The sequence below is a fragment of the Gavia stellata genome, chromosome 6, assembly GCF_030936135.1.
Source record: "Gavia stellata isolate bGavSte3 chromosome 6, bGavSte3.hap2, whole genome shotgun sequence".
Taxonomy (NCBI): domain Eukaryota; kingdom Metazoa; phylum Chordata; class Aves; order Gaviiformes; family Gaviidae; genus Gavia; species Gavia stellata.
Genome location: NC_082599.1, coordinates 29,026,984 through 29,052,012, shown reverse-complemented (window position 1 = coordinate 29,052,012; position 25,029 = coordinate 29,026,984). Strand labels below are relative to the sequence as shown.

At 38.0% G+C, this 25,029-nt stretch overlaps 1 protein-coding gene across 1 annotated transcript in view; it reads right to left on the bottom strand.

Moving 5' to 3' along the window:
• The window catches only part of GLCCI1 (glucocorticoid induced 1), a 54,083-nt gene that overhangs the window by 5,024 nt on the left and 24,030 nt on the right, over nucleotides 1-25,029 (bottom strand). Inside the window, exons 3-6 of the mRNA XM_059818944.1 lie at nucleotides 20,060-20,146; nucleotides 11,665-11,781; nucleotides 8,421-8,573; nucleotides 2,567-2,777 (exon numbers count right to left, since the gene is read on the bottom strand). Coding sequence (XP_059674927.1) covers nucleotides 2,567-2,777; nucleotides 8,421-8,573; nucleotides 11,665-11,781; nucleotides 20,060-20,146 — 568 coding nt within the window. The remainder of the gene's footprint in view (nucleotides 1-2,566; nucleotides 2,778-8,420; nucleotides 8,574-11,664; nucleotides 11,782-20,059; nucleotides 20,147-25,029) is intronic.

The following is a 25,029-nucleotide window of genomic DNA, read 5'->3' as shown; positions in this document are numbered from 1 at the left end:
CAGTATCATTTAGTATCATTGCTCCATTCGGAACGGTATCATGGGCCTTTTCTGAAATTTAGCTTTCACTTTCTTTTGAAAAATTCAATAGAATTAGCAGCTTCTTGCAGAAATGTAAACCAAACAGCTGATACAGTCCAAAGAGCAGCTGTGAGGGCCTCAGGCCAAAGCACAGCTTTGCACAAGAAATAAAAGATGCTTTAGAAATGTAAAGCAGTGCTGCGTCTGTACAGAGTGCTGGCTCCTCTCACTGCTCATGTCTCTGAAACTACTAACCTTCCTTTCCGATTCAGCAACACACTCAGGAGCATTCATAAAGCTGATAATTATATTTTTTTAATGGTAAAGCCAAGTTATTTCCGTAGAGGGGAAAATAAAACCTCAACTTGAGAAAAGTAACAGAAATTATCTTGGGTTGTATGTCTACGTTTGGTTATACATATATGCATATACGTAAATGCATTTTTCAAGACTTAACAGGCCTTACAGCAAACTCAGTTCTATTCTAGCATCACAACAACCTTAAAATGAAGGTGCAAAAAACTTCATGAGTTTTGTTTTATAAAGCAGTTAACATCTGTTGTGGATGTTAATAAACTGCCTCTCAAAAGTTGCTATTCCCTTATAATTTCTCCCTATATCCCTCATTTATCTATAATTAAACTTTTTTGAAGCTAACATTCAGGACAACTGGCCTGCGGGACCTTAATGATCTGAGAATAAAAGGCGCCTTTTCTGACTATACTTTTACAACCTCTGAACACATCACTTTCCTGTTGGAAAACCACAATGCATTTTTCTAGTTTCTATCTTGTCCTTAAAGAATGAAGTTGTGATGAGCAGTTCAAGCTTTTATCTTTCATAAGCACAGTATTAAGTATCTTTCTTAAACTAATTTAAAGATGCAATTATATTAACTTTACAAAGCTGGCTGTTTATCACTGTCACCTATACACTACTACTAAAGCAGACTTTTGATACAAACCTAGCATTAAAGCCAGTCTTAAAACCAAAATCCACAAGTATCTACTCTTGTGAAGTTCAGCAATAAATTTTACTCTGATTAGCCGTTCAAAAATTCCAAGACAGGACATAAAAACTTTTGAAAAGCATTAAGAAGGTTAGATGCACTATTTCAAACTGTCTTCACTTGCTACTGCCAATAAAATACCACTGAAAATTCCAATTACTGTGATAATTGAGTACTAACTGCAAAAGGAGTTATTCTTTTCTTTTCCTTGCTTTTTAACTTATATTTGTTATCAGGACATAGATGAACAAATTTACCTGTCAAGACGTTTCCTTGTGTGCTAATACTTTAGTGGATGTCTCTATAGTGATTCAGTCTTGACAACACATTATAATTCACATGCCTACTATAAGAAAGAAGTGCATGTGGGGAAGCTAATATCTCTGTTATTTTTGGAGCACGGCCAACTATCATGCTGAGCTAAGACTTTTACTTTGATGTGGTTAACTTACACAGGTGCACACACCCACCCCCAATTCAGGATTTGGGCAGGTGGGTTTGTTTTCCACTACTTCCTTTTAAATCCAAGATGGGAAAGCAATACTTTTCAGAAACCAAGAAAAGCTATTATTTCTCCTGCTGCCTTCCCCAATCTTATTTCCAAATTACTTTAAGAATTATTAAACAGAGAATACTTACAGAAAAAGTTTAACCTTACTTATAACCTCAAAATCTTGTTGTCTTTAGCTCATTAGTACATCTACGTTAAGTCTTCCTCTGTGAAACTTACTACTGTTAGCTTGCACATTTTACCCAAACCGTGAATCCCTCCAAGCTGAAGTCCACATCTCCAGCTGATAAAAGACTTATGTCTAGATAACCAGAAGCCCAAGAATAATTTCATTAGTAAACAGTTGTCCAAAAAAATCAGTCTTTTTACACTGGTGCCTATATTTTTATACTACATGTTCTGTCAGTAACTCTTAATTACTGGAACTCCAGTTTACGCCCTCTAAAAAACCAAATGACATTTTACAGAGTTTGAAAAAAATGCAGGATATTGACATATAAACACATAAATTATTCAGAAATTTTGGGTTGTTACGCAACATACACAGACAAATAATTACTCTCCATCAGATTGTTCAAACTTACATCTGAGCTCCTCACCAAATAGCTTCAAGTGGAATGTTCAGAAGCAGAGTACTTTTAAAAGTAATCCAAAACTTCATCACCATTTTGATCAGCAAGTAACTCACCCATGATGAATATATAGTCTACCACAGTCTACCTTCCTGAAACCCTTTTTAAACATAAACATGTCACAATCTGAATTCTTCACATTAGAATCTTCATAAATAGTTAAGTCTGTTTGCTGTGCTCCTCTGACATATTTATGGAAGATGTTTGTGAAGTTTCACAAACAAGAGGGGAAAAGATATGTAAACAAACAAAACCAATTTTAAGATAAATCCTTAATCCCTCCACAACAATCAAACAAAAACAAAAACTGATGTAATGAGTAAAATGAAGGTAGTTGTAAAAGCAGGACATCACATGCCTCCCATAGGTAAAGGCAGGCCATTCTACTCTCACCTTTATCACGGTCATAGAGTAAATCTTCTGTTGAGCAAGGACTCCCATCCTGAGATTCAGGAGGGCAAAAGGGAGAGACACATGGTGAATGACTGCTGCAGCTGCTGCTGCGCTCTTGAACAGATGGAGTCTGAGTGTCAATGCTTCGTGTACTACTACTACGATAGTGAGCAGGTAATGGGGCCCTTCGACCATCAGGGATATCCAAAGGCTGCAAGAGAAACAAGCAATTCAGGTTACAGAGAAAAGATTAAACTCCTAAGCAATGTCAGCCTGTAGCACTCATAACTGAAGTAACGAGGCAAGGCCTTAAGAGCAGCAAACAAGCCATTTTTGAAAGAACAACTTTATAGAAGAAAATGATGCGATGTACAACGGACACAACATACATTAATTATGCTGAATGCTGGGACAATGTGAACATGTTCCAAGCCAACTATACCCTCTTAATGCAAAGTTAACACCAGAACGCCCTTCAAGACATGCTGGTATAATGTTTGTATATTTTTTTCCTGATACTTTAAAAAAGCAAACCTCCCCAACAAATAGATCTCTAATTACACTTAGTAATACAATTTTCAGTAAAGGTCACTTATTATGAAGGAAAAACAAGTACTCTGACAGAAATCACATTTGGGTAAAAGGGAAAGCAGAAAATGTCAAATACAATGGCATACTATTGCCATAACAACCAGCTGAATTACAATTATAAATGAAACCGTACAAGTCATAATTCTCTAGCACACCTCTACATTCCATCCTTCGCTTCATAGGTGACCTCTGACAAAATGGCAACTAAGCAGATGATGCACAGGCTTATATAAGTTTCACAAGCTTTGTCTTGAATCAAAGCTAGGAAGCACTGCCTGCTCATATCAGCCTAGCTGGCACTGGCCAGAGCGATCTTGCATCCCATTCTACAATATACTGCATAGACATGTTCACAGTAGTAGACTGGCACGCTCTACTTACTTGTCCTTCCCAGTGGAAAATTAGTTTTATCATAAAGACAGTGATGCTTTAAATGTAAGAAATCAAATGAGAATTACAGTTTTGCTTAAAAGGGAAGGGGAAAAAATGCCTGCAAGATTTAAATATCGTTTTTATCCTCACTTCAGTGACGACTGTATTCAAGCCACAGAGAACAGCTTAAATGTTCTAGCTACAAAAAATTAATGTCTTATTCCTTCTCACTTCAAGTGAACATTTTTATTTTATTGCTTTCCTCTTCTCCATATATTCCAACATTATAACAGCCTGTTCCAGAGCCTGAAAGTCAACCTAACACTCTCTTGCTATCAATGAGGACATGAAACCTATTGGCCAACTATTGCATTCTCCCCTTTTCAGCAACAGCCTATCCAGAAAACCACCACATATTATACAAAGAGGCAGACTTAGCAGAGTGGGAAGATCCTTTTCTTCTTAAGAGCCTTCCAGTTAATACTATTTCGCATTACAATTAAAAGCAAAGAAACACACTATAAAGAGAACATTACAGTTGGTACATCAAATGCTCGAAGGTTTGGACACAGTTGTGTGGTCTGTTCCAACAGCTCAGTTCACATTGCATATGCGTTACAACATGACTACGTTACTATTCCCATCACCCCCAACAGGCCATGACTCATTCAATGTGCAAGATAGATCTGAAGCATTGTATCATTTGTTAGACAGAAAAGAGAGAGAAAACAAGACTGAAGCTGTAGAAAGAAAACAATCTCATAACTAACATAACCAAAAAAATAACTGCTCTGCAGAACAGCGTTTTCATTTCCACCTCTGCCACAAAAATTCTATGAGACACCAGGAAGTCGTCTGAACCAACTCTCTCTTTTATGGTTATCTTTTCTGGATGCCCAGACTGATTTGCAAAAGTCTTCAACATTCACAGATGCAGAAGGAGACTATGGGAGCTGCACTTTAGACTCCTAAAATAGCACTCAGTATCCTGAGTTACCTGAAGAATCACATTACAGAAGCCTGATGGATTTGCGTTTCTCCATCCATAAAGTGCAGATAGTATCTTTCTTCTCACATATAAAAAGAGAACAAAATTTCAGACACTCTCCTATTATACAGAAGCAAAAACCCAGGAAGAAATTCAGATTTCTGACTTCAAAGCAAGGTTTAATAGTGAGCATTAGGACACATATCTAATGAGGAGAAACCAAAAACACCAAACAGATGCTCATTAAGTGCATATATTACACTTTACGTAACAGGTAAAGCAAAGATTCCAGGGAGGGAAAAAAACAGTAAGTGATCACATAATTAAAAGCTGCAGGGTAACACAGACATTCTTTGACACCTGGAGGAACAACATAGTCTTATATAATCAGGAATTACATCCCAAATCACATATTTCAACTTCCACTGAATTAAAATTTGAGGTACAAAAAGTTATCCATATTTTTAGACATGCCTCTAAATACACACACAAGGAGAAAAAGCTAAATATTTATCACTCTTTCCAAGTAAAATAACTTTTAAGGCATAGAAAATGCCAGCAAATATTTCAGATTACTGTGCTTCTGTATTTATCTTTCCCTTAATATTGAATCCAAGTTTTGACAAGTGTGAAAAACTTCATGAAAATATCAACTGAAAGTATTCCACTTAATAAAAACTTTATGTATTAAACCTGATCAACATAAAAAATACTTCAGAAGTTACTTTCCATGAGTCATGCCTAAACTATTCTAAAAACTGAAGTCCTCACAACCTTACAACATAATAAATAGGGTAACTAATTTGGTACAGCTGCTATTAGTTTTCATAACACTCAATGCATGGAAACCAACTAGAAATTACTGCATTCTATATGCTGGTTTTTAGGGTTTTTTTGCAAGAGTATCCAGTCACGTACTAACCTTATGCCAAATGTATTCTGACAGGACACCTGCCAATCCCTACAGGACAGCGTGTTCTTGGACACAGTTACATACTACCCTCATCTCCCTGCAAAGGTATGGAAATGCTCAATTTGACAATAGCATGCTTTTCTCAACACATTTAAAATTCACCACATTGTTTTCAGTATCTATCTTTTTGCTGGAAAAAAACAAGAACGCCCTACTTAGTAGCATCAGGAATGCTATGATGATATAATATACCAACGGGAGCGTTAAAAATAATCTGTTCTTCACAAGCCTTACATCTATTTGGGAGGTAACTTCCTGAGAGCAAAGCATTCAATGCTTTTGGTTTAAAACTGTTCTCTAGACTGGAACACAAAGGCAGACATACGAAAGCGCTTCTTCCTTCTAGCATCAGTGAAGTCATCAATGCATTAGATAAGGTTCAAGTTCAAAAAAACATAATGTATCCTGGGAAAGAATACTTGGAAAAACCCAGACTTTTCAGATGAATAATATGAAGATTTAAGTAAGGATCCTCTGCATCTGTGCAAATTAGAAAACGTCCTTCTATTATTATTCTGGTAGGTACATAAAACCATCTTGTTATCTATTTCCAGAAGCATTAGAAATCAGACAAGGAACGCATTAATCATTTCACTTATATTGCGTGATAGTCCATCAAAATTGCTTCGTTTCTAATTACTTCTGTATTCTTGAAAGATAGTTCCGGTAATATTTTTTTCATCATAGGAGACCTACGAACATATCTGTGTCCTGCTACAGGGCACTTTCTATTATTTTCGCAATGCATTCTGTAAGAGGGAACACCTCTTACCTCCCACTCCCTACATTAAGGCCATCAAGTCTAAAAAATAAATTAAATTGATTTGTGTATCTGAAGAGTAAGTAAGGAAGTATGAAACTGGGAGAAAAGTTTCACTGGTTACCCATTTTAAGTGGGAGCTAAATTTAAAAAGTTATTTAAGTAATATCCATAAAACTGCTTTAACCTTAAGCTTGGTTTTGTCCTATACATCACCTAGTCTGATTTCAATGTATGAACTAAGAAACAGTTGTTTAAAAAAAAAAAAATCACAAGTTTATACTGGAGAGATGAGAGACTAATAGAAAAAAATTCAAGAACACCAGTCTTACAAGCGAGTCTATAGAATAATTTATCCTTCACACATCACCCAAAGCAACCAACTACCTTTGATTGATATTTTAAAATAATTTCTAAAAATACAGAATGTTACAGCAAGAAAGAAATGCAGAAAATTGAAAGAAAAACGAATTGTTTCACTAGCAGTGAAACTAATGAAGTTTGGTTTCCTATGGTTTATCTTTTGTTCAGTAATTCCTAACCTTTAACCTAGCTGCCTCAACTCCCCCAGGCTAAAAAGAAGGTAAATTGTTGGGTTAGGAGAAAGTTCACCAGCAGTAAGACTGAGTAAATTACTCTTGTTATGATCTTCCATAAGTAAGCTACGAGATCTGGTAAACTCCAAGACCATGCTAGGAGTCCCACTTTAGTTCCCACTAGACCAGACTTCACAGAAATTAAGAGTTACATAGCGGGGAACAACCCTCTGCCCACAAATATGGACTTGACTTCAAGGGCAATGTCTAATTTATAACTTTTGTGTCTGAAGACTCTTCCCAGCTAGATGTTTGGAGGAAGGGTTCAGTATTGCCTTGGTTTCGCAAACTGCTGAGCACCTCTGGCCCCAATCCAACAATGCACTTAAGTATGTCCTTAACCGTTATGCTGGATCAGAGCTAGTACATTCAGTAACTTAGGAGACCAAGTTCTGCATCCCCAGTATAAGCTGTTAAAGCCCAAGGACAACATTTATGAAGATGATTTGTCTGGTAAATAAATGAAATGTCCTCTAACCATAGGAGATTACAACCCTCGCCATTGCAACATCAATAGTGGCACTGTAATACATACCTTTCTATACTGTTTTTGGAGATGGTGCAACCCGGTGCATTGATTTGGGCTTTCTGTTTCGGTTTGTGTGTTTGTTTTTTCCTTATTCCCCTGTTACACACCCCTTCTAAAGGGATAAGACAGCCTTAGGAAGGCAAACTTAGCATAAAACTTCTACTACTACTAGAGTATTTCATTCTTAAGACTGCTTTGTCTGCACAACTAAGCCTCTGGAGAAGCCAAGACTATTCCAAAACTTTTAAAGTTTATTGCTGAAATGAAGAACAACAAATATCAGGTTTTGGAATCTTAAACCTCTGATTAAAGTTTTATAGCTTGACTTGTACATTGAATTGCTATTACATGACTATTCACAAGAAAAGAACATACACCTTAGAGAAGATTAAAAAAAACAGTGGAGTAGTTTATTCCACAGCAGAAAATTTGCATTGGCTATTTAGGGAACAGTGGCTGTAAACCAAGTATTTCACATTTTAAGTGTCATCTAAGCGCTCCAGTGCTGCTCAACGACAAGTCCAATGCTTCAGTTCTCCCACATAAGCAAAGCTGCCCCATTTGTCAGTATTTCCTATACAGACATCTCCCGTAACAGATCACAGTGGTTTCATGGAAGTAAAATGGTCCACATTCAGTTTATGGAAGAAAAGCCTTAAAACCAAAAAGCAGAGCATAGCACAGAAAACTTAAGTCTTGCCTAAGAAAAGGAATGCAAAATGAAGGAAATAAATGAATCTCCTGGTCTCTACTTACTTACTACTGTAGCCTGAAGTACCTAATTTTTCAAGCACTTGCATTTCGCACAAAAATTTTCAAGTTCTCTACAGAAAGGGCATTCTAAACAAAGTACGTTTGGCCAGAAGCCCTTTAAAAAGAAAAAAAACACCGAAAACAAAACACCCCTCTAAAACACTGAAACAAAATTTTCAAACAAACAGTTCTGTGAAAAAAACTATTTGTAACTTCCGCCACGAGGAAGGTTTCCCATGTGTTTACAGATTATGAAGAAAAAACAACCATAAACACGTTAATATAAACTTACCTTGGATACTTCTTCTTTTCCACTGTTTTCCTTAATGAAAACTTTTTCCAGTTCAGGGCTTATTCCTTCTACATTACACGGCACACGTGAAACAGTTGATTTTGGCACTGAAATGTTTGACAGTGGCATAGGGACTGATCTGGAAATAGAAGCCTAGAAGGTAGAGAGCAACATGATTTGAAGTTGGAAAATGGAATAAAGACACAAGTCTGAGACCAGTACTAAAAATCTAAAAAGTAAGAAGCTGTGTATTAATTTTGCCATCTGGAAGACCATCTTTACTTGGAAAATTTAAATAAAAAGAAATGCTTGCATAGATCAAAAGCCACTAAAATCACCTCTACTTAACTCAGAATGGTCTATAATAAAAGCATTCTACTACTTCACTTATCAGTAAGCAGGCAGGTATATGTACTGTCCAGATGTATAGACTACAGAATACACAGTAGGGGAATGGGGAGCACACAGGGTGCTGATGTTGATGGTTTAACTGGGATCCAAAAGGCATTTCATAACATTCCTAAAGCTTAACCACTCAACTGAAATAGTCACTTAATACAATTTTAGTCTCTTTTGGTTGGCTTTAGTGAAAGAAAAATAAAGCATTCATTCTGAACCTTTAATTTCATTAGCTTATAGTTTTTCAGAACTTTATGTCAAAGGTCTTAAAAGAAATCATTCTGAGTTTAAGAATCAAGCATGTAAATAAATACAAGTACAGTTTTCAGAAAAACCTGTTGGAGTGGAGCTCCATTACCAACAGGAACAGTTCACAAGAGTGCACATGCATCTTGTGCAGTCAACCTCAAAAGCTTTTCCTTGGCAGCAGGTACAGAGCATAGATGCACCTACGCTGACAGCCATGAACAGTGTCACTTCCCAATATATGTTCTCCTCTTGTTCACAGAATCACAGGATGCTTAAGACAAAATGTAAAAATTTTTTTTGAGTTCTTGCCAGATGAACCTTGCATAATGTGCAGCTCCAAAGATGCATGTCACTTGTGTGGAGGCATTGTCTGACTCTGACAAAACACATTGCCTGCAGGACAGCTTCCCACAATGATGCTGGAACTGAAAGCTTCACCGGCCTCATCAGAGAACACCTTCTTGAGAAATCAAAATGGTGCACAAGCTATGACAAAGTGAGCTCCAAGTACTAAAGAATGTTCCTTAAAAGCATATATCCTAGGTGGTTTTCAGTCTGTGTCAAAGACTGTTTTTACTGTGACTATAAATAGTGGCACAGGTACCTGCAACAGCTTACTTTGAGATGGAAAGCAAAACCCTTTTCTATGCAAAATGTGGTGGGATCCTTTGTAATAGAGGCATAAAAGTTTCACGAGGAACATAAATTTCCTATGTGTCTTCATCACAATATTAGGTTTCAACCACGAGATTTCATCCAAGCAGAAGAAGGAACATAAAGGATCAGCCATCGCAGCTCAACCTCTTCTTTCTAAAACACTAGCTATTTAAAAAGGCAGTCAGGAAATACAATGACAGAACCAACGTTTCAGGAGTTCAAATAGTGGCCTGTTAGTAACATGGAGTCCAAGTTAAGGATCCACTGTAGGTGAAATTTAATCAGGACTCAAATGTCTGCACTGTCAAACGAGACTTGATTAACTGCTTTCTAGAAGTGGCTTAAGGTTCATGAAGTCATTGACTGAACCTTGCCTGAGCTTTAGAACTCATAATTGGGTTTCAATTTCACTGGCAGTCTGTAATGGCTAGAGCAGACGCTGCATGGGGCATCCTCCATTGCACCCTGCTAAGAATCTGGTTCATGGTCAGGTAATTTGGCCAGGTGATCTGTCCAAAGCTATTCTTCATATGTGTCAGCATCTTTATATTAGCAGAAATAAAGATATTCTCAGAGCACAGGCAAATTTTTCTAACTTTGTGAAACATGAAAATTATCTGAAAGCAAAAATTGTCTTAGCCAGGCTAGTGTTAAAATGATCAGCTATATTAAAATTTGCCTAAACTCACACATCACTTTGAAAAATAGGTAAGTAATAAGACAACAGAAAACAGAAGCTGTCAGACTAGGAGCCTGAGCTTAATCTCTCAGAGAGGAGGATATCAAATCCATAGACTGATGGCTGGAGAGAAGTCCTGTCATCACAATGCCCATTGGTATAGAACATGAGAATGATCATCAACACAATCTGGACATAATATTTTGCATCCTAAAGATTATGCCTGATTGAGGTTTTACAGTAAGTCACAGTACCTGGAACAAGAACAGGCTGGTGATGATAGCAATTTTTCCATCTAATATGATGGAAATTCAAAATATACTCTAACAACTGTACTGTAACATAGCCACTGCAACCACAAACTCTCATGCTAGAAGACAGGATCCTGTATTGACAATGATTCCATAACAACCAAGAGGTATGTCCTAGACAAAACCACGAAGAAAAAGACTTTTATCCCGTAGTGTGACAGATCCTCTAGTCACCAGTCACGGGGTACTGTGGCAAGCATCATCTTGATTTCAGCTGAATTTAAATTCAAGGTGAATTATCACTTTCTTTTTAGAAAGTAAACACCACAATATTGTTTTCCTTGATGTCATGTGGAAATTGCCTCTCTGGCCAGGAATTGACCAATAAGCAAAGTATCAGAAAGATTCTTAAAATGTAACAAGGAAATGAGATTTCCCCCCAAACCTCTGGTGATACAGCATTGCTGTCTTTTACTGATGAATACATAGTAAGGTGAATTACAAGTATGTTTGTAACAAGCGAGTTAGTGTTCTGCTTGCTGCTCAAAGCCTGACCAGTTGTTGGGCTGCCAATCCAACCTGCTTACCCTTGGTACTTTCTTTTTCTTTCTTTTTTTTTTTTTTTAAAAACGATCTCAGATGAAATTGGGTTGAGAAACTGATAAGCAAATACCTTCCAGAGGAGCAGAGACTTTTGAAAGTGTACCACAAAAATCAGTCTTGGAAGCAAGTATGTATTCCTGGAAACACAGTCTTATCTGGCCATGCTCAGAATTTTTACAGCATCTTAATATATTTTAGTTGCTACCCTGCTGCAACCCTTCTTTCTTTTATTATATGACAACTATGAGATAAATTTCAGTGAAGATGCAATGGTATCAGGTTGTTAAGCACTTCAGCATACCACATAAGAAAACAAACAGAAGAAAGATGGGAAGAAACAGCACGCTATTCAGCCAACCCTGATAAGGTAGGAAGAGGCTGTTAATATAAGCAACTGTCTACTTACCTGAGTCTGACTGATTGCTATATGGTTGCCATGGAGAGGTGACTGACGTTCTTTCTCTTTACTGTGACGACTACTCTGCTTACTGCGCTGAAGCTGCTGCCTCAGTTTGGCAATCTGCTGGAAAGAAGTTCAGGTGAAGTGATAATGAGTTATCGAATGGGTAACTGCTCAAATCTTCACGTATAAAGGGAATCACAGACATTTTAAGTCCTCTTTGGAGGATTTTACAAGCATATGCAATTCCCTTCCCTTGAAGCATGAGCATTAAAGCTTCTTTCTTTCTCCAATGTATCTGCTCTATTATTCGCCAATCCGAATATGACAGCAGGCTTAGTTTAATTACTCAACTTTCTCATTTACAAACAACCAGTGTAATAACTGATGCAAACAAAAGCAGTCAGAATGACAACTTGTAGCAATTTCTGGCCTATAACTGGTTTAAACTGGGGACTACGAAGCCTACATCTTAAACCGAACCAAAGTTTTCCCATGATAATTCACTGTAAAAGCAAAGGGCCTTCACAAACAACTGGCAATCAATATGCATTGCTCATCTTAGAGAACTTACTTAGTATACTTAATAGCATTTCCCTGCAGGCTAAATTATCACAGATTTCTCCAGGCAGACGGAATTATCTTTTCTGCTATCTGCTGCAAACATGTCTAATCAAAAGTTATGTATTTTGAAGGTCAAATGCAACTAAAGCCATTATCCATTTGACCTGATCCTTAACAAGAAAACAAAGAATTTCATTTGGGGATTCCTCCGCGTATTTATTCCTACTGGATAATTTCTACATGAAAGAGAGTATTTACTTCTATAAGCATTGTCTCAGAAGTTTAGACTACGTGCAAATTCACACAACAGATAGACACTTCCTTAAGACTGGGTAATTTTTTCCTTTGGGCTCAAGTCCCACTATTCCTCATGCTCAGCACACTGGCACACAAGGCAAAGCATGCACGGCCCCATTTCATTTTTAACTAGAGATACAATTTTTAAAAACCTGAAGGGCAAGTAAGGAGAAGTAAATGCATACGGAATTCATATTTCAAAGAACTTCATCAGCTGCAAAGTAACCTCTCTTTCTGAGTGACAGCTTACAAGTACATGCACTCTGTGGTTAACTCGAAGTAGTTAAATATATCACTAGTGCTCTTGCAAAGCAACTCTGTGGTAGAGAATCACTTCACATCACTCTTCACAGTGTCAGAGATGACAGTGCTTGGTGAAAAGTTTTGGATGGAGCTTTGCTCCAGGCTGTGGACTTTTCTTTGTGACGTCTCTAGTATCACTCACAAAAGGAGGATCCACCTTTAAGGTTTCATATCAAGTCTTGCCACAGCTCATTACCCATGTTCAGAGAACTGCTACTCAGAAATGGTTGAATACTTTGATCTGTCAACAACAGACAAACAGTCCAGACTTCCAAAAGCGTCTGTGTGTAGAATACATCCAGAAAGACAGAGCCCTAATATGACTGAGTTTCTAACACAGACAAGCTAGATTTAGAGAACTGGGAGACTAATCTCTTGATGAAAGGTACAGCTCAGGTACCATGGAAGACACTTTGAAGGAGTCTGAAGAGATACTTCATCTCTACAAACAAATTGGTCCAGAACTTCCCCATTGTCCCTGTAGGAGTAATGGCAATTAGGAAATCTAGCTCCATAGAGAGATTAAAAAGCAAGCAGGTAACCAGTCTAGTAAGTATACATATATCTACAAAAATCTATGTCTTATATCAGAATGTTGGAGAATGGGGAGAACAGGGAAATAATCTTCATCTTCCCCTTTAAAAACTTGAAAACAGAAGAGAAAAACAATGCCCAGATCAGAGGACAGCTGTGGACTGAGATGGCTGGCTACAAGAATAATCAGAAAGGAGGGAGAGTGCTGCATATAAATCTTTCATTTCTGCTGCCTCTCCTTGATGCTATGCGCTTCCTCCTAGTTAAAAAGTTAAATGCCGTATTTTTTTTATTTAAATGAAATCTGGCTTTCTGAGCTTTCCTCAGGAGCATGCTATAAAAAAAGATCTATACAATTCCTCATGAGAGATCTGGTTGACTGATTTCTGTCACAAACAGCTTGCAAATCTTTGAGAACATAGCTTCTCACTGTAAAATTTGGACAGTGAAAGCATTAAATGGGAAAGCATTGATAGGCTGGTATGTCTCTAGGCTGACCAAAACCTCGAAGCTCTGATATCCTGAAAGGAATCACAGACCCCTGGAATCTGAGGTTCTCTCAGCCACCTCAAGAGTATGTGCATTTTGGCAGTCAGTAGGTTCTTGACAGGAACAGAAAGAAAAGGCTTCTTGGGTCACTAGGGAGAAAGAGAAAGATGAAAACTTGCTGAAGAATCTGACTGTATCTGGAGCTGATATGATCACTTAAGCCAAACATGCAGTGCAGCGAAGAAATAGATATGCCTTCTCAGATCATCTGTCCTTAGCCCTGAATTTGAAGGACCCTAGCTTTCCATGATGTGGTAGTTACCATCAGACCAAAAAAAAAAGAGAAAGTAAGGATGGACATATAAAAAGGAATCTGCCATTTCTTATTCATCCTCCAGACACAGGAGACAGAGGCTTGCCAGCACAGACAACCCAGCTTCAGAGCAGCCACACTAAGCATGCAGTGGTACTGTGTATATGGACAGAAGAATCCTCCCATCTAAATGATGCTCCATCTTTTCACCATGGGGAGAACACAGCGAATCTACCACTTGATAAAGCTAATCCTGAAATCTCAACAGCTTCTTTCTTCTACAAGAGTATCCTTTTATTACCAATTATTTTCCATCTCAAACTCAAATAAAGCCACTACTACTAAAAGAAAGAGGTAGGTGTGCTAGCTTCCTAGAAGCTTATCTTCACCTTCTTCTTAAACAGCAGAGAAGCACAATCAGTGCATCAAACATAACCAAAATGAGCTGCAGATAAACATGAGGTACACTAATCCTCGGAAAGCAGATATAATTTGTGTAGTGAGGAAGGAGTCAAACATATGCCTTGATGGCACCTGTTTTACCCAGTATCTCAAAAGAAGCAGATGATCCTGTCTCTTGGGCACTTGACTGATGCAAGTTGCGCCCGGGGAGATTCAGACTGGATATTAGGAAAAATTTCCTTACTGAGAGAGTGGTCACACACTGGAATAAACTGCCCAGGGAAGTGGTGGAGTCACCCTCCCTGGAGGTATTCAAGGAATGTGTGGACGTGGCATTGTGGGACATGGCTTAATAGGCATGGTGGTGGTGGGTTTTTTTTTTGGTTGATGGTTGGACTTGATGATCTTACAGGTCTTTTCCAACCTTAGTGATTCTGTGATTCTGTAATATGAGCTCAGGAATTTGCTATGTAAAGAAAATGGTGCCAAGTGATTGGCATCAGGAAAATATGTACTTTAAGATCCAGCCATTACACTGGTGTAAATACACTCTGCCACTGATCTCCATTCAGGGCAGCAATACAAATATTTCAGTTAGGAAGACGAGGCAGAAAAGGAATAACATGCTATGCTGGGGGAGAAAAGTGCAGTAACAAAGTGCAGTAACAAACCATGCCTTTTTAACAGGACAGCTAAGAAGAACAGAAAGGGTTTGGGACACCATTTCCCTCACATGCCCAAGTACTGAGCGTGAAGGTGACTGGGGCATACAGAATCATATTAAGGAGCACATGTAAATCATCACAAAAAGATCTAAACTGTATCCTTTAAAGCATCCAGTTGTTGAAGACGTTAAAGCCTTAGCCTTGCACGTATGTGCACTTAGATCCATAAAACATGACAGTGATTTTAGTATACCAATTCAAATGCTCTCCCTGTCTACCTAGCTTGAAGATGGACAGAAAGTTCTCATTATACAATACAGGCATTTTCTTAGAGGATAGAGCTGAAAATAAAAAAAATTGAAGGAAAAAAAAAATCAAGGAATTCCTCAAGGAATAAACACAATTTGAACCCTACTTCCAATATTCAGATACAATTATTTAAAATTATTTTGCTACTACAAGTTGTAAACATATATGGTGGTAAATTTCAAATTATATTCTTTCGTTCACATTTGGCAAGTACTCATGTGACTGTATTGGGGGGGGAAGCACAAAGCACACATCTGTCCACATTTCAAAAATGTTTTCAGCCTTTCCTCTTCCTGTAACTGTTCCCTGCAATATTGTTGATGTATCAGAAAGACACTTTTCTTGACGTACTTTAGAGTAATTTATAAGAAAAAAAAAAAACAACAAAAAACCCCAAGAAAACACAAAGATCAGTGCATCATAACAGTAATAAACCTACATCAAGTCATACAGGACACAAACTTGTAGTTCAGCCTTGATGGTTTACTGTCATACAGCCAACTATAAGATGACCATCAAAAATTATTAAACAAACAAGAAGTTAGGAAAAAGCCCTATATTTTTTGCTTGCTGAATATTTTTACAGCTAGAAGTGTGCTTGAAATAAATATGAATCTTGTCTATACCACCTGTAATATGCATGCAGTCTAATATAACTAATGGCACAAACCTGAGAAATAAGCGAATTAGGTCGGTTCTTTACAGCACTGGAATAAGCTGAGTATAGTGATAACTTTTCATTTGAAGAGACCTAGATGCAGACTACTAATATGAAGGAACATGTCACGTCACCATTCCTGTCCAAATGCTCATTAATATTTACCAGCTAATAGGCTGTATTTCTACAAGTAGACTGTGCAACATAGTAACTTCCTATTGCTGAACAAGCCACAAACTCCTTATTAATGAGAGCAAGCTCTAACTCATTCGTGAACCATTTGTTAATAAACAAGTTAACCAGTCGGTCAAAGAGTAAAATAAGCATTAGAAATTCACCCTAAACCTTTGAATACAATCTTTTGATTGGTATATGAAAGCACATAAGAAGTGCAAGCTCTCATACTCTATTCTCTTTTATTCCGAAGTCCTTTTCAAGTATTTTGTTAGAGCAAAAGGAACCTTCCAACGGGGGGTTGCTGGTGTCAGTGTAACAGATACAACATACAGAGGTGCTTAAGGGAAGTGAAAATTCAGCCGTCTGAAATGCGTCTTTAAAAAAATACACAAACTGAAAGCCATTTGTTTTAAATCCCGGGTTTTTCCAGTTCTGGGTAAATTCCAGTTCAGGGTAAGCTATAACTAAAATTGTCCCTATTCAACTTCAACAGAATTCCAAACTAACTATTCAAGTTGAAAGGGGAAAAAATACCAGTGCTTCAAATCACTACTTGGTTTGTGTCCTGTATAAAGACTCTGATAGCATTCTTTATCTCCCAGTCAAGATGTGTATCTATTAAAATAATGTTAAAGCAGTCTGGCATTATCTTACAAGTAGTTGTATTCAAGACTCGTAAAAACAAGCAGTAGATCCCTTCAGCACAAAAAAAGTAAATCTTGTTAGGAGGTGATAAAAAAGGTACACTCTATCATCACAAAGCATAGTGAAAGCTGGGGAGTTGTATATTTTTTAATAGACCCAGTACAAGAAAGCAAGCATTGCCTATTTCACTGCTAGACAGATTCAATGCTGACACCCACCTATTTCAATTCAAGGGCAAAATAAGGAAAAAACATTTTTTTTTTAAAACTTAAAAGCACATTCAATCTTCTTTTATCAAAACCAATTAAAACTATGCATCAAGTATTTGGCTAGTTTACAGTATCAACATAAAAAATACATGCTAAAAATCATTCCATTAATTGTTGGAGCAAGAAAACATGAATCCAAACTGCTAAGACAAGCCAAGGAAACTGTGAAAAGCTGTCTACTTGTTTACTGTCAAATGCTATGGGAAAGAATTCAAAATGCTGAGCGGAACTAGTGTTACCTATGTTACTCATAACAAATGCAGTTGCCCAGGAGAGGTGACACTTTTATTTCCATTACTTAAGCTCTTGCTTTCAGCTGCCTATAGCTTTGTCAAATTTTCTCTGAAGTGTACCATGCAACACTCAGCTTTCCTATCCCCTTCCCATCAGAGATTTCAGTACAAGTATTAGATTTGTTTTAAGAATGAGATTAAAATGAAAGGGGGAGTGGGGTGGAAATAATTTTACCATTTTATGTGCTAAACCACATTATTGTAGCTTTTTACCTGGGAAGTTCTGTTGTCCAATGCTTTGGAAGAAAAAGCCAAACATTTGTCTGGGGGTCTTTTATGCTGGGAATGTGCCCCTCTATTCCCTTGGAAAAACCTTTACATTTGGTGAAGCTTTAGAAAAAATTTCAGTTTGCACATGTTGAAGAAAGATGTTTGGAACTGGCAGCTACATTTGCTAGTAATTCTGTCTCTACTGGGCTTTACAGTTTCAACAGAACTGCCCCAGAGAATTTCTCCTTCCAGAAACTGCTGATTACTGTGGCACAAATAAACTGAGTGCACAGATACTGTTGGTATTGAACAAACTCCTAACACCCACCACACAGGCATTAAGCAGCCAGACAGAGAAACTGGAACCAGGACTTACAGGTGAGGGACAGGAAAAAGACACAGATAAAACAGAAGCCAAATGATGGAGAGACAGAACAGACAAGGAGCTGGAAGGTAAATGAGCAAGAGGTCACGGAAGGGAAGACCCACGAGAATTATCTGGATAATGCATGCAGAATGACACTGGGACTATGAACCTGGGGAACTACAAAATACAAGAAAACTGGCTTGAGAAGCTGGAGAAATGAAGACAGAGGAAGGGAAAGAACTATAACCTGGAGAAGACAGGGCAGGTTTTGGGGTGAACAACCATTGCAAAATTTGGAGAGAAACAATTCCTTTCCACACGCATTTTTTCCATGACTGTGTTCTATCAGAAAGGAACCATGAAACCCATTGGTCATGTTTCTTATCTTTCTCTTGTGGTCAGTCCATAAAAAGGATGGCAACCTAACACAATGGATCACTGTTATCAAATGGCAGAGACTTGCTTACGTTCTGAAGGTTTCACTATCGCTGACAGTCACAGCCCTGTGGTGAAGAAAACCTCCTTGTTGCAGAACTTGATAGGGAACCACCAAAAGATGAAGGATGGTCTCCCAGTAAAAGCAAGCAAGCGTTATCCTGGAAATACAGATGCTATTCCTGCCCCTGCTACAATTCCTTTGTGCTGGTAAGTAATGTTTATGCCAAAACTTTTCAGACACAAAACTCCTTCTGCACTAATTTCTGGACACTTAATCTGTGATTCTGGGTGCTTCCTCACAGCTGCAAATGAAGTCACCCAGGCAACTGAAGGCCCCTGTACTAATAAATCAGCTATGGTGGGTTTCATAACAGGTACTCAATGAGATGGGAACAGACAGCCCTCTTTGGATTGATCTCTCTTTGGCCCAGGCCCTCATCTTTAAAAATGAGGCTATTGCCACCACTGGAATGCAAGATTATTCCATATTTGTCAAATCTGATTTTAAAATTAAAGTGATTAAACTTACATCACTCCTTATGACAACTATTATTCCTATCAATGTCTGTCCAGAAGAAGACTATGTATCTCCAGTAACATCATCTCCTCAGACAACCTACACATTTCTTCTCATTTTTTAATGTCTTACTAAACGGGGAGCCAGGAGAGAAGATGCAGAAAGCCCAGAGTATCACGGAAAAGTCCCACCCCAAGAGAACATGCTGCAAGATTCTTTTCTTAAAAAGAAAGGTGTAGCTCTTGAACAGAGGCTGCACTCTTCCTGACAGGGGCATGAGGCTGACTGCAGGCCAGTTATTAGCTACTGGACAGAGCTAGAGGAATGGAGTTTACTGGGACAAAAACTGAAATATTGTAATTTCAGCTGAGCTGGAGATCATTTTACTGTATCTACTTTCTCATGATGCAAATCCACTTAATTCTTGGTGGGTTCCTTCTAGTCACAATTGTAGTCTACAGCAAAATACATATGATTAACGAGCATTTCAAGTAATCATACCATTACTGTGTCAACGCTTACCCTCCTTTTTCATTTGTGAAAGTGATGTCCTCTCTATATCCACCCTTAATCTTGAACAAAATTTCTAAACAAGAATATGCTAGCATACTGATTTACACTTTGCCTCTTTCAGGAGAGCAGCATTAAAAGAACAGAAAGCTAGCTAAGGTAACTCTGAACAGAAAAAATAGTAAGCAACAACAACAAGCTGGTTTCTCAGCACTCACTCTGGCCACTCCTTCACAGCCAACACTGTGTAGTAGGAAGGGAGGAAATCCAACAGGCATAAACCAACAACCACTCTTGAAAACTCTTACGTTGGAGGTGAAATCTGTTTCAAAAGCAACAGAGGGGAGGGAAAGGGTGCAGTTTCCTGGACGCCAGATAGGGATTAAAAAATGTCTTGGGCATATCAAAACTTGAAAGGCTCCACTGTGCTAAACTTCTCACCTCTTTTAGTTGATCAGCACTTCCCCATGATGCTGAGCGCTGATGTGATCTCTTTTCTGCCCCCTCTTCAGCCCAACAGCTAGGTGTCTAGAGGGAAAAAAAAAAATAAAGGAAAATATACTGTACTGAATTCTCCAGTTAAGAAAAACTTTTGGCACAAATTATTGCTTTACTCTTTCTGCAGTGTTAGAGTTCAGGCATTAAACATGAAGAATAAATTTCAGAACCTGATATGCAGCAGTAATAGTCTCAATACATAAAAAATCAAAATAGAAAACTAAGGCTTTGTAAACTTTCATTTACAAAAGGTGAGGACAATGCACACTACTGAAGAAGGAATCAGAGGCCTGACAATCACAAAAAAACCTTATCTGACTACTCCCATCTGCGCTTTGGCATCCATTTCTAGTCTTCACTCAGCAGACAATTTAGAAACCATAAGATTAAAAAAAATATACAAACTCAAGAGACCAAAAGCCAGGATTCACTTCTTCCACCTGTCTTCCTTAATCACTGGGCCACATAATCAATTCCTTCTTGCTAACTCTGACTTGATACAGAGTTTGAGACACCTTTTATTATTTTTGGCACCGACCTACACGAGCAGAACAGTGAAGAGCAGGCCTTTTCCAGCCTTGTCTGCAAGCCCAGAAGTTTGGGGACTGTCCTTGGATGTAGGAGCGATAAAGTTAAACCCCAAAGATTGAAAAGGGTCTGGAAGCCAGATCTCCCAGCTCCTGTGCCTATTCACCACAAGACTGTTATGAAAATTGAGGGTATCCACCAGCATTTCTGAACAAGAGAGTCACCAGCTGCCAGAGGAGCAATGGCGACATCTAAAATCCAGGGAGAGTTTGGGGTATGAACCATATAAAAATCAGAGCTATAGGCACATACATAAATTTGTGAAAAAAATAAAATATTATTTTTCAACAATTCCTACTTATATTAGCTGAATCTTTCACAATAAGGCTGCGAGAAATAAAACTATACCACTGAAAATGATGAGAATTTGGCAGGGAGGGGACCACTGCTAATACTTCTCCAAGGGAAACAGGATCCCAGCCCAGCAGTACAGGTAGGATCTGGGATCCACCTCCCTGCAGGACTCCCTTCTCATGCATAGAAACCCTGTTCCTCCATAGCTTGCCTTACTCTTGTTTCCTCTCTAGGGTCTAGAAACTTCTGTAGTACGCACACACATAGCGGACGCTGTTCTGCTCAGAAAGGAGGCCAGGCATCGCCTTGGAGAACACCACAAAAACAACGTCCGCAGCTCCTCACCCTCGCTGCCCTGGGAAGGCAGGTGGAAGCAGCCCTCCAGGGCCAGGCCGCTCAAGCCAAGCGTGCCAGGCCTGGCCTGGCACCATTCAGCACTGAACTGCAGTGTCAGAGCATAGGCTATACCTTTATAATCACTGCCCTGCCATAGTATTCTATGGCCTACAGCCCGGCACCTAACTCGTAAGTGCTAATATTTAATGTGCTAAGTCACTTTGTGTGCATAGGCCTACATATCCCACTTGTGTTTTCTGCCAGCCCTGCATTTTCCACGGTTTTGGGGGTGGTTCTTCTCTGCCATTTTTACACCACCAGGAATACTTCCACCAAAGGCCCCGCAAGCTGTGTGGGCCATTAGAAAGCAAAATGGGAAAAATCAGTAATGAAGTTTTTGCTGCATGTTCCCAGGAAAGAAAAAAGCAAGTCTTTATGGAAGTTAGGGTTCTGTGTATTTATTCTATGACTCTCTCTGTGTGGGTCTGGGGAAGAAGCCAGAAGATAATGTGGTTATGAAAAAAAAAAAATAATTAGCAAGAGTGAAGAGTTGAAACAGTTATTTAAAACTGTGAGGGAAACATGGAAGTCCCTCAGCCAGGCAACCCATGACTCTCACCACCCAAAGCAGAGCCCCTGCCACAGACGCGCTACCTCTGTGTGCATTCACTCACTCTGCATTTTAGCGGAGCCATTTTCTAAATGATTAGTTGTTCTTGTTCATTAGGTACTTACCACCTCCCTGAATTTTGTGTGAAAGACATTGTCTTGCTTTTAAATTTTTTTTTTTAAACACTGAAGTGGCTTACAGATTTCTAAAGAGCTAGAGAAAATGGGGGGAAACTTGCTCTTTTTTCAACATCATTGGCTTTCCCAATCTATCACAATTTATTTTCCAATTTGAATTACTCTTTTCTTAAAGTATTTTACTATATCCCAAGTCCAGCTAGAACCATACCCTCATACAAAACCAGAAAAACATCAGTGCAAAGGGAATTATTTGAAAATTTATCTTCCCAAGAGTGTATTCTGAATACAACACTGCTCCATAGTTTGGGAACAACTACAGGATGAAGTAGAAACAAGCATTTCAGATGCTTAAATATTTTCCTGTAGTGCAGGAAGGTGTACCAGGGATCACTAAAAGCAGAACAGAAAAGCCATCAAGTATCTAAAAAGCCAAAGTGAGTTTACCAACAAAGAGGAGTAAACTGTCAAAAACCAAAAAAAACCTATTATGTAGAAAGCAAGAGCTTGCCTATATTTTTTAAATAAGCACAGATATTGATCCAGATGGCAAGAATAAAAACAAACTAATAGCAACACCCTGAAGGACTTCATCAACAACACTAGTGAGTGTTAGTAGAGAGAGGTGGGAATCCTTATATTGCAGGGGATTTAAACAGAAATCAAAAATAACAAATATAAAACACCCATTCACTTAATACTAAATTTTGTACTTTCTCAAATATGCTTTGACACTCTCTTCTGCTCAAATACTATCTCCCTTGAGACAAGAATTACACAGTTGCTTTCAATCTCTGGGAAATTGAGTCAAGTCACAACCTTTCAAAATATACACACAAGTATCAGTACACAGGGAGCAGACTATTTGTGCCCCTCAATTTTATTTGCAGTATTAGATTACAAATACTATATGATGTTCTTAGCACAGTACTGAAGTCAAGCAATGTTATATTAATGTTCTATTTATATTCAGATGGAAAAAAGAAAAAAGGTTAAAAAATAACACAACATAAGCTGTTACTAGAATATTCTAGCAAGCCAGCCTTCTTCAAACTCTAGAAATTGCTGCTTATAATATATTGTAACCCACATTATATGAAGATAAGTCTTGGGTTTGTAACCCAAAATCCTTATATTCAAGCAAAAGCTTTTTAAAAAAAACAAACAAACAAAAAAAAAACCCCACACAAAACAAAGAACCCCACACTTGTTACATTCAAACAGAAATTCTGCTTTTAAGTTTAGCTAATGTATGAGTACCTCATATCTCACTTGAATGTTGTAATTTACATCACAAATAAGATGGGGGTGTAGAGCACCCTTGATATGCCACACTTCATGAAAATTTTTTCTTATCTTTATTTACAACTTCTACAAAACAGCCTTATTCATGGAAGTCTTCATTTGAAGCTGCAAGTGTACTTCCCATGTGTTAAACATATTAAAAAAAAGTAAAAAACTAACTCAAAACTGTATTTGAAGAAAAATTCCTGAATCACAATATACGAAACCAAAGTTGCGGCGTCTCAAGTCAGAAACACAGTAAGAGAGGTCATAGGCGCTATCTGTGAAACTGGTCATATTTCAGAGCTGAAACAAATTTACAGCATCACTTAAGTATGAACTAACTTCATGAAACTGAAGGATTATTCCTGCAAGTCTATAGTCAGAAACTAAGATTTAAAACATTTTAGGAGGAGAACCTTGAAAACATTAAGTAACGCATATTGCAGTTTCAAGAGGAGGATCGTTGGTATTTCGAAATGTGAAGGTTCATGGTCCCCGTTTCAGTTGACACAATGCTTAAAGCATGCGCATGGGATAGGACATGCTGAGAACACCACATCTGGTTGCTCTCTTCAGTCTTAATGTAAATCACAATTACCATTGTTCTAACTCACCCATCCTTGTAGAGATTAGCATTTCTTCCAACGTATTTGGTAATTCTGCCTTGCTTTTCCACCCATGTCAGGGATATACACCTACATTCTTTCCACTTCATTTAGATCAGAATGACTGCATGGAGTACCAACCTACCTAAGCCTAAAATAAGACTGAATGACTCTAAATATCTCACATTTTATTGCCAGCCCTTAGCTCTAATTACTATATCTAGCCTGCATTCCAGATTGGGGGAAGGGTGCAAAGATTAAGAATGCAAGTCTAGGATTTACATGGGAAGCAATAATGTTTTTGAAGAACTTCCATGTTCAAAAGAAACCCAACAACAGCACTAGAAGGTAAGTCTGATGAGTCTTCATATGTTTCTAAAGCATTCCAAGGCCCTCCAGAAATTTTACAGAAAGAAATGGCCTAAAGAGTTACAAGTTAATCTGACTATAGGTGATGACTCCTCTTAAACATCAGATAGGTTAAGAAAAGTCAGAATGATAAATTCACAGTTATATGACACATATCTCTTCCTCCTTGGCCCCTCCCCCTCAAAGTACGTCATTAAAATATCACATAAAAGCAGTGATAACTAATACACCAATAAAAAAGTTTCACGTAAGGGAGCCTTCTGGGTTATGATGTTAATTTTCAAGCAACAATATTTCTACCCAAAAGAAAACAAAACATTACTCAGGTGACTAATGAGAGGTAACTGCATTAAAGCCTTGACCCACACACAAGAACAACAAAAACATATTTTAGCCAAGCATTCCAGTTTAATAACTCTGAATTATTCTTCACATTAGAGAGAAGTAAAAATTCTGAAAGGCATTTTACAAACTTTCTTCATTTCCGTTTGCATAATACGTAATTGCCATATACAATGAAAAAGGCATATCCAGGCATATTGAAATCCAGTTTAAGAAGTTAATTGGGGGGGGGGCCAGTGAGGGAAATAACTGAATCATATTCCACTTGGTCATTTGTCCTTTTCTTTGTATTATTTAGATCGAGAAAGATTACACAGACGAACTTTAACTGGCAATACCTTTGTT